General features: G+C 36.4%; 1 protein-coding gene across 6 annotated transcripts in view; it reads left to right on the forward strand.

Moving 5' to 3' along the window:
- Positions 1–3,207, forward strand: part of LOC128234745 (uncharacterized) — a 32,882-nt gene extending 29,675 nt beyond the window's left edge. For all 6 annotated transcript variants that reach the window (XM_052949205.1, XM_052949203.1, XM_052949204.1 and 3 more), the window contains 2 exons: positions 290–427; positions 874–3,207. In XM_052949205.1, the coding sequence (XP_052805165.1) occupies positions 290–427; positions 874–1,143 (408 nt within the window). In that variant the 3' untranslated portion in view covers positions 1,144–3,207. The remainder of the gene's footprint in view (positions 1–289; positions 428–873) is intronic.
- The last annotated feature ends 8,441 nt before the right edge of the window (positions 3,208–11,648 follow it).

Here is an 11,648-nt window from a genome sequence, read left to right on the forward strand (position 1 = left end):
TGACCTTGACACTGAGTCATACAATGATAAAGTGCAATAACGACCTTGACCTTGACACATAGTCATTCAAGGATAAAGGACAATAATGACCTTGATACATAGTCATTCTAGAATATAGTGCAATAACAACCTTAACACATACATAGTCATACTAGCATAAAGTACTATCATGGGAAAGCAATAATTCTTATCCAATATTGTCTACAATGAAATCTGTTTGGTTATTGTATAAGCTTACAATGCTTAACTGTTGATTAAAGATGATTGACAGTCACTCTATCCAATACAGATGGAGAAACGTCACAAGCAGTTTGAGTATGCTAGGATGGTGATGGAGAAGAATCGAATGGAGCTAAGCAAGAAGCCTCCAACCAAGTTCCCCAAGCAGCCAGAGAGGCACGGGGAGCAGGGTGTAAAGAGACAGACAGTAAGTGGACCTTTCCCAGATGTTATAGTTATACCCCCGACAAACGAAGTTTGAAGGGGGTATATTGGAGTCTCCCTGTGTTTAGTCAGTCGATTCATACGTAGACAGAACATAATGAGAGGAAGTGTAGTGTACAAGAACCATAACTCGGTCTAAGCAGTCCGGGGTATTTGTCACTCCTGTAACAGCTCTAATTCGTACTATAGAGGTTAGGTTACACAAAAGCTTTGAGTGAAGCATGAAGCCTCTGTCCAAATTCCCAAAGCAGCCAGGGGAGCTGTTATGATCCAATCTCTACCAAAACTTGCTTTTATAGAAAGTCATAATTCCACTTGTTTTTACTATCAATTATTATTGTGTTTTTCTCATTATTTTAAGGAGTAGAGATTTATGTTTTATCTAACACAATAATCTTATTGTATCATTAATTTTTTTTATCATTTTAGGCTCTGGATTATGCAAAAAAGAACATTCCCAAGCCCACAGTTAAACCTCGCCCAAACCAGTACAACTCCTATGAAGTTGCTGCCCAGTTGGGACCAGGAAGCCCTAAGGGGCGGGTAAACATGTCAAAAATGTCCACCCCACAGGGGTCTACTCAAAACATGGATGTTATAGACATACGAACACTCGAACAGCGTCACATACAGGAGAGGAAAAATGCTGACAAAATACGGCAGAATATGGACAGTGTACTTACTCAGAAAGCTCATTGAAGACAGACTGGATTTGTTAGAATAAGATATGAAGCATGTTGACAAAATTAGACAGATATGGACAGAAGCTAACTGTAGATGATATGTTTTATTTGAATATGTGATTATGGCTGTGATAGTTGTAGATTGTTGTTAAGAATTGTTTACCCTGATGATGTGAATCAGAAAGTGTTAACATATCAGCAAGTTTTTATTAACTTTACATTTTGGTAAAATATTGTTATAATACCAGTAGTAAAGAGAAGTAATTGTTGCTTAATTTCTTTTCTTATAAAGGAAATACTGTTATGGTATGTAAGTTTATAACTTGAGATAACATAATATGCAATTTAGGAAAAATATTGATTTAATGACTCCTCCCTCTGTGTTGTACAAAAATGCTTTTATGTCAAAAATCGAATTTTGTAAATATCAGCATTTATAATCTAAACCATTCATGTTTTACAGACTTCAAAGGGCACAGACCTATGCAAAATTTATCCTATGAATAAATATGACTATTGTGGTACATCCTATGATAGCTTGATCATTTTAGTGTTAAGAAATGACTTTTTTATTAGGCATGTTTTCATTTTTAATGACATTTTGTTATACTAAATACTAATTTTAGTACCTGGGGTTTTGCTCATCATGTATTTAAACAAATGTGTTTATTTTCTTCTACTTATAGTGCCAAAGTAAGAAACTTGCCTATTTGGAAAAAAGTAAGGTTTTTGAAAATGAGCATTCACTATAGAATGAAAATAATAAAAAAAATGTTTAAAAAAATGCATATGGTTATAAACATGTTATCTAAAATAGAATTACATAAAAAAACATGTTTAAAACTCTTTATTTTTTTTTTGGTGTAGAAATCTATCATTTTAAACCCCTTTAACCACCATGGCAAGTGATGGAATATGTTTACTTTTTTATGTTTCCTTTTATGTTATTTATTTTTCACACATGTAAGTGATATCATTCATTTCTTGTGCTTAATTTCAATAGCAATTCTGTGATATGTATTGTTGTATGTTTATTTGTCAATTCTGTTACAATGTAAATATCATAATTATATATAGTATTAGTATATTGTTGCTTATTTATAGTTTTAGATGTTATGTTATGTTATAGATATTTTAAAGATTTGTTTTAACATTGTGGAGTAATATTAGTCAGATAACACACTTTTATTATTATATTGTAGATATATACATTCATAGTATTATATAGTGGTAGTCATCAATGTTAAATGAACGCATTATTATTTACCATACTGGAAGTTTAACATGGCAGTTTATTTCCTCTTTTATATGCTGATTTCATTTAATGAGGGTCGTCCAATATCAGTGTATGAAAAAAAAATTAAAATGAGTATTAAGAATGATCTTTTTTACAAAGTTAACTTTTTTATCAATTATACCCTTCTGGGGGGACATAGGTACAGTGGGTACTTTGTTTAGGGACAACCCGCTATTTTTGGGGCCAGCCCAATTTTCTTCGAATACCCAGGTATATTGAAGGACAATCAACTCTTTCTGGGACAACCCAATGTTTGGGGAAAACCAGCTATTTTGGAGACAGCCTTTAGACAACTTGCTTAATCATCCAACAAAGCAGATAACCAGTGTTTTGAACTTTCACTGAAGCATATTTCTTGTAAAGGATTCTTGATAAAGAAATTCATTTTCATTTTTTGTAGCACATGTATTTGCATGTTTCTTAATGAGGGCAATGCATTGTAATAGACAGTGAAGTCAGAAGAAGTGAATTTATACATTTATTCACCCCTTATAACGACATAGTTTAAATCAATTAATTTATCACATTTTTCTGTAATATGACAATTTTGCATATAGTTATATTTTAATATATTAGATATACATTATTGTAGATGATAATATTCATTTGCTCATGTGTGTTTGAGACCCCAAGAGGAAGTACATTGTGTCATTTCTGTTTCTGAGAATTCCATGTTATATAAAAAGAAACATTTATTGTATGCTTGTGTAGATATAGTTTAGTATTTCTTATCATTTGTAAATGATATTGCATATTGCATTGCGACAAATACATATCTAACAAAGAGAATATGAGTTTCTTTCTTTTTTTAAAAAAAGACAATAATGCTAGGCAACTTTTAGTTATGTCATAGCCTTTAAGTGTCTTTATTTAGCATTTTAAAACCTTGACAATAACTCAGAAACCATTGTGGTTCGTATGTTGCCAAAGTATAACAAGGCCCGTAACACAGGATTTTAATACTCGAGATATGCCCCTTGTTTGACTGAAAAACAAAACATTAGAAGAGCATTGACGATCGCTGTGTGGCACTCATTAAAGTGCCTTTGCCTGCTTCAACGCTTTGTCAATTTGCTTATCTGCCACTTTATCCCAAGTAGAACTAAAAAGGTTCTGAAAAAAATCGAAGGCTGAGTGAAATACACCACTTTTTCCTTATTCTTGTAAAACTAATTTCCTAGAAATGAAAGAGAAATTACGTTATATCATTTAGGCCTTGTTAGGGTTAAAGGAATTTCAATGAAATTTGCCGTGGAAATGAATAACTATTGACAAAAATGCTTTGCTTAAAAGCTATAATTTAGGTTTATTAAAAAAGTTTATAAGTGTTTTCCATGGCCGAGAGTGTAAGATAGGTTCATCCCCAGTGTAAATACATGCGTATGGATATGTTATAATTCGTGGTTGTCATGGATATGCGCGCAGTGATTTAGGTTATGTTAATAGTCCAATCGGTCTTTAAATAGTTTTGAGGAGAGTGAAGCATTTATAATAGGTGCGTGAAAAAAAATTATGGTGACATTTGAAGCGAGAAATAATTAATAAGCATTTTAAGTACTGCCACAAGACACGGTTTCTATGATGCTACAGACGACAGTCTTCAACGAGGGAGGTAATTACAATGTAATGACCATTAAAAAGGAGTTCCATACTTGTTTTATCCTTGCTCGTGGGCAAGATAAAAATTTCCAGCATGGTTAAATGTTTGGATCTACTTATCTGAGGTGGAGGAAACAATGTCGTAATTAAGGCTTAAATATGGAAGGACAATGAACATGTTTCGTGACTTAAAAAATGAACGAGTTATTCCTCTTTGTACTAAACGGTCTATCCTATGTCTAGAGCATGACCCGAGAAGCGGTTTTGTCCGTGAAAACAAGCATCTATTACCTAATATGCCGCACTTAAATTAGCTTGCATTACTCAGGGGAGGATGTAGTTTCGTTCCAGGCAATCTTTAAGTGAGAGAAATATTTCAGTGCAAACAAAATGGCTGATTTGTAAGGAACGTACTGATTCTGGTACCAACTGATTTTGCTTAGTAAGAAAACTTTCACTTGAAATTTTTGAAATCTGTACGCATCCAATGTGTGGCGAAAACATATATATTTCGATCGGCATCTTAGAGTTGTATCATAGCTTCAATGCTATAAAGGAATTTAACAGATTGTAGGTTACGGATGCAATGTTTTTAAATAAATGCGCATGACACTAAATGACACTAGCTGATACACGTTTTCCGACATAACAGATTATCCAATTACAAACAAACAAAAGACATGAAAAGAGTCAAGATCATGACCTCGCTTGTTATAATATTAAGGCTTCAATTTAAAAATTACCACATACATCAGAAGTTACAAGATAAAATTTATTCATGATTTAAACACTAGTACACTACAATACATTAAGAGAACTTTAAATGAAAGCACCAGTAAGACAGAAAACATGTTATTCAAACAATAATACATATTTTAAGTGCATGATTAGAAAGTCAGTTTACCTGGCCGTATAATTATTTCAGACATTCACAACATTGATCGTAGAGAAAGTACACCAGAACCTATGCATGGTAAGATATAACGTGTTTTAATAGACTCTTAACACTTACACTACAACAATGAAATATCTCAAAACACTGTTCGATGACCAGCCATTCTCAACTAGGTTTCATTTCTATGACACTGTCATTGACATCTGTTTATTTACAAAAGCTATCAACGACATACGTCACTTTCCAGAATAAATTGATCAAAAACACGTAATATGTTATTAATTACTGATACTGATAACAGGATAGAAAAAAAACATACCATTACTAAAGCTATTTCTTCCTTTATTCATTTGAATATTTCCAGTAACATGCTTGTCAATATTTAATCTAAGGGGAATAACTTTTCTTAAAGAGTATTAATGGTAAGAATAAAACGCTTTTAACATATATTTAGTATATGGGCTTGCTGGTACTATTAAGACATACTTTACTTAGCTTTGTGTTAGTATCATATGATTTTGTTAATAAATAAGGGATACGCAAGTATGCAATTGTTAACATAATGCACAATTCAATTGTTACCACGGCTCCCAGGTCCGGTTAATAGCGGGGACTTTGACATTCTGTCCAGCCAACCCCGGGTAAAATTCCACCAACGCTATCACCCAGCACTGCGGGGCCACCTGAAAGGTAAAAACACGGCTCATTTCCCCGGCTATCCCGGGTAAACTCCTGGACCGGGGGGGGGGGCGTGGTTTCAATTGACTGGTGCATAAAATTTACACGTATACTCCTTGATGGGCAAAATATCTGTTGGGTTAAATGTCAATATCAACAAATAAGGTACAATAATTTCATAAGAACAGTCTCATTCACAAATGACACTCCTCGACCAATAACCACACTTATAAATATGTCGGCAAAAAATAAGCTAATAATAATATATAAGTTGTATTGTTGTAATCAGCTATCGCCTAAGTTAGTAATGAAGAAATTAAGACTTCGATTAATTTCTTAAATTCTACAACAACTGATTGGTTTTTCAGCAAACAGGAAAAACTCGTTTGCTGCCAAAAAACATCGACTGAGGGAAATATTCCCTCGAATTCTCGCGTATCATCAACGCTAAACATTTGTGCAGAAGTTTGATTTAATCAAATCTTTTCTTTGTAAGCTTTGTATCGTAACCCACAATATGTTTAATAACTTTTCTAACTTTACAGTTATGACCCCAAGCTATGATGCCGATCGAGGAATATGTTTTCGCCAGATACTGGACGCATACAATTTTCTAAATTACCAGAGAAGGTCCACTCACCAGGCAAAAGTTGATACCAAAATCGGTACCTTTTCTTACAAATCCGCCATTATATTTGTATTGAAACAATTTTTCACTTTATGTTTCCATATAACGAAATTACGTCCTCCCTCGTCATCTTCGAGCACATAAATCAAATGTCTTTTCTTTCTGTAAATGGCATAACTACTGACTGCCTCTTCTTGTAATCTTTAATCTCTATTAAATATAATACTACAGGGAACACTCCTTTTCCTCCAATTAACTAAGCCAAAGAGGGTAGGCTTTGGCTTTATAGGTCTCCTGCGTAAACACTTTTCATTTAATATTGTTTTTTGTAATACACATTTTTTCACCAATAATGTCGAGTATCTTATAGCTCGTCTTTTTGGTTAGGTGAATTGTTTGATGTAATGATCAAAGAATAAATAGTTGTATGTTTTTCGCCAATTATTTGGGAGTGGTTTGTTACAAACCATAAAAACGTTCTCTGCCAGAGCCATGCGTATTGCTAAGGTCCTGTAAAGACAAATTGTGTGACGATTCCTGTGCTACCAAGTAAGTCAAGTTAGCAAATTTATCGCCCTCAAAGGATAGCGAGTTAATGAAACGGGAGCGGATAGGTCGGGCAATGGCCTTTGAGCCGTGAAAGTAGATATAAACAGGCATATGTTTTGGCTGCTGGTATTTTCTAGTGTTTGAAAATCGGACTCCATTTGCTATCGATAATCGAATCGAATCGGACCAAGCATTTCGATTTAATATCGGACAATAATCTAAAATTCATAATATCATTTAGGAATACATTCTTTATACATAGTATAAGCATGATCATTTAAATGGTTTAACCTGGAATCAGTACGTGTGGTGCTATAGTCATGCCTTTTGCAACAGTAAGTAAATATCCATAACCTTTTCCTGTATATAATAACTTAACGAAGAACAATAACAAGAAAAAAACATACTTAACAATTTCACATCAATTGCAAAATGATGCACACCGCATCAAGTAAGTTATCTTAGAATTTTATCCACGTAAAAGCATATTAAATATTTGTTAACCACCTTAACATTCAATTACCTGTAATATTGACAATTTCATAAAAATATCTTAATTTCATTAAACTTTCACAAAAAATTAAGATCGTTAATTACAAACGATACTAAAATAGGTTTCAACAAGAGCTGTCACAGTATGTGACGAATGCCCCCGAATGTGACATTGACCTATGAACAAGGTCAGTACATGAAAAGTTGATCTTGCCTGTACGTGTCAAATACATATGGCAAGTTATTTTAAATTGCATCTGAACATAAAAAAACACCTATATTTGACAACCTACACTTTTATGTCCTTATATTCAGCATTCCATTGTGAATAAACACTAAGGGACATGGGTCGTGCACGCGAGAAGTCGTCTTGTTATGTCGAACACATGTGGCAAGTTATTTTAAAATCTGTCGATACAAGGGAAAGTTACAGCCCGGACAAGACAACCTATACTCTATGTCCTTATAAGCAGCACTCCATTGTAAATAAACACCTAAGTGTGACCTTGACCCTAGATGTAGGGACACGGGTCATGCACGCGACACGTCGTCTAGGTATGTGGAACACATGTGGCAAGTTATTTTAAAATCTGTCCATACAAGGGAAAGTGACAGCCCGGACACGACAACCTATACTCTATGTCCTTGTAAGCAGCAATCCATTGTGAATAAACACTTAGTGTGACCTTGACCTTAGAGATAGGGACACGGGTCTTGCACGCGACACGTCGTCTTGGTATGTGGAACACATGTGGCAAGTTATTTTAAAATCTGTCCATACAAAGGAAAATTACAGCCCGGACACGACAACCTATACTCTATGTCCTTGTATGCAGCACTCCATTGTGAATAAACACCTAAGTGTGACCTTGACCTTAGAGGTAGGGACACGGGTCTTGCACGCAACACGTCGTCTTGGTATGTGGAACACATGTGGCAAGTTATTTTAAAATCTGTCCATACAAGGGAAAATTACAGCCCGGACACGACAACCTATACTTTATGTCCTTGTATGCAGCACTCCATTGTGAATAAACACTTAGTGTGACCTTGACCTTAGAGATAGGGACACGGGTCTTGCACGCTACACGTCGTCATGGTATGTGGAACATATGTGGCAAGTTATTTTTAAATCTGTCCATACAAGGGAAAGTTACAGCCCGGACACGACAACCTATACTCTATGTGCTTATATGCAGCATTCCATTGTAAATAAACATTAAGTGTGACCTTGACTTTAGAGGTAGGGACACGGGTATTGCATGCGACACGTGGTCTTGGTATGTGGAACACATGTGGCAAGTTATTTTAAAATCTGTCCATACAAGGGAAAGTTACAGTCTGGACACGACAACCTATTCTCTATGTCCTTGTATGCAGCAATCCATTGTGAATAAACACCTAAGTGTGAGCTTGACCTTAGAGGTAGGGACACGGGTCTTGCACGCAACACGTCGTCTTGGTATGTGGAACACATGTGGTAAGTTATTTAAATATCTGTCCATACAAGGGAAAGTTACAGCCCGGACACGACAACCTATACTCTATGTGCTTATATGCAGCACTCCATTGTGAATAAACACTAAGTGTGACCTTGACCTTAGAGGTAGGGACACGGGTATTGCATGCGACACGTGGTTTTGGTATGTCGAACACATGTGGCAAGTTATTTTAAAATCTGTCCAAACAAGGAAAAATTACAGCCCGGACACGACAACCTATTCTCTTTGTCCTTGTATGCAGCAATCCATTGTGAATAAACACCTAAGTGTGACCTTGACCTTAGAGGTAGGGACACGGGTCTTGCACGCAACACGTCGTCTTGGTATGTGGAACACATGTGGCAAGTTATTTTAAAATCTGTCCAAACAAGGGAAAATTACAGCCCGGACACGACAACCTATACTTTATGTCCTTGTATGCAGCAATCCATTGTGAATAAACACTTAGTGTGACCTTGACCTTTGAGATAGGGACACGGGTCTTACACGCTACACGTCGTCATGGTATGTGGAACATATGTGGCAAGTTATTTTAAAATCTGTCCATACAAGGGAAAGTTACAGCCCGGACACGACAACCTATACTCTATGAGCTTATATGCAGCACTCCATTGTAAATAAACATTAAGTGTGACCTTGACTTTAGAGGTAGGGACACGGGTATTGCATGCGACACGTGGTCTTGGTATGTGGAACACATGTGACAAATTATTTTAAAATCTGTCCATACAAGGGAAAGTTATAGTCTGGACACGACAACCTATTCTCTATGTCCTTGTATGCAGCAATTCATTGTGAATAAACAGTAAGTGTGAGCTTGACCTTAGAGGTAGGGACACGGGTCTTGTACGCAACACGTCGTCTTGGTATGTGGAACACATGTGGTAAGTTATTTAAATATCTGTCCATACAAGGGAAAGTTACAGCCCGGACACGACAACCTATACTCTATGTGCTTATATGCAGCACTCCATTGTGAATAAACACTAAGTGTGACCTTGACCTTAGAGGTAGGGACACGGGTATTGCATGCGACACGTGGTTTTGGTATGTCGAACACATGTGGCAAGTTATTTTAAAATCTGTCCAAACAAGGAAAAATTACAGCCCGGACACGACAACCTATTCTCTTTGTCCTTGTATGCAGCAATCCATTGTGAATAAACACCTAAGTGTGACCTTGACCTTAGAGGTAGGGACACGGGTCTTGCACGCAACACGTCGTCTTGGTATGTGGAACACATGTGGCAAGTTATTTTAAAATCTGTCCAAACAAGGGAAAATTACAGCCCGGACACGACAACCTATACTTTATGTCCTTGTATGCAGCAATCCATTGTGAATAAACACTTAGTGTGACCTTGACCTTTGAGATAGGGACACGGGTCTTACACGCTACACGTCGTCATGGTATGTGGAACATATGTGGCAAGTTATTTTAAAATCTGTCCATACAAGGGAAAGTTACAGCCCGGACACGACAACCTATACTCTATGAGCTTATATGCAGCACTCCATTGTAAATAAACATTAAGTGTGACCTTGACTTTAGAGGTAGGGACACGGGTATTGCATGCGACACGTGGTCTTGGTATGTGGAACACATGTGGCAAATTATTTTAAAATCTGTCCATACAAGGGAAAGTTATAGTCTGGACACGACAACCTATTCTCTATGTCCTTGTATGCAGCAATCCATTGTGAATAAACAGTAAGTGTGAGCTTGACCTTAGAGGTAGGGACACGGGTCTTGTACGCAACACGTCGTCTTGGTATGTGGAACACATGTGGTTAGTTATTTTAAAATCTGTCCATACAAGGGAAAGTTACAGCCCGGACACGACAACCTATACTCTATGTGCTTATATGCAGCACTCCATTGTGAATAAACAGTAAGTGTGACCTTGACCTTAGAGGTAGGGACACGGGTATTGCATGCGACACGTGGTTTTGGTATGTCGAACACATGTGGCAAGTTATTTTAAAATCTGTCCATACAAGGGAAAGTTACAGCCTGGACACGACAACATATTCTCTATGTCCTTGTATGCAGCAATCCATTGTGAATAAACACCTAAGTGTGACCTTGACCTTAGAGGTAGGGACACGGGTCTTGCACGCGACACGTCGTCTTGGTATGTGGAAGACATGTGGCAAGTTATTTTAAAATCTGTCCTTACAAGGGAAAGTTACAGCCCGGACACGAGTTATTGAGCCGGACACACGGACGGACGGAAGGACGGACGGACGGACGAACGGACGGACGGACGGTGCGATTTTTATATGCCCACCTTCGGGGGCATCGAGCCGGGATCCCCGGTATTTGCAGGTATGACCGAACCGACTATAATTTAGAGACAGATTATTGAGGTGTTATGAAATATATAAACAATTTGTAATATTGGGAGAGTTTGTAAGTTTTTAAGCAAAAGTGTTTACATTCACCGCATTTGTGAAAGTGACCCCCTTGTTAATATGAACTTACCGGAAAGAAAAAAATGACATTTACTCTACTTTTACCGCATAACAAAAGAAAACCCCGTAGTTACCGGAAGTTCAAGTTCAAATATTTATTGTATGAAGGCCTCCGGCCCATATACAGATATGCATACATAAATACATTTAAACAACGTGGAGTTGACAAACCATAGAATTCACAAAATATTAGTTGTTAATATGGCATCATACATGTTAATCAACTATTGATAAATTGTCTTTAATTTTGTCTGCATAATACAAAAACATAGCTGATTTTTGCAAAACTTCTTCATTTTTTGTAGCTGTTAAGAAAGGGAACTTGTGAAGACTAAGGTAGACATAATACTTGATGGTATATACACTTCTCGTATATCTCTATACAATGGAAATTTGAAAGCAAAAT

Source organism: Mya arenaria, chromosome 5, assembly GCF_026914265.1.
Source record: "Mya arenaria isolate MELC-2E11 chromosome 5, ASM2691426v1".
Taxonomy (NCBI): Eukaryota; Metazoa; Mollusca; class Bivalvia; order Myida; family Myidae; genus Mya; species Mya arenaria.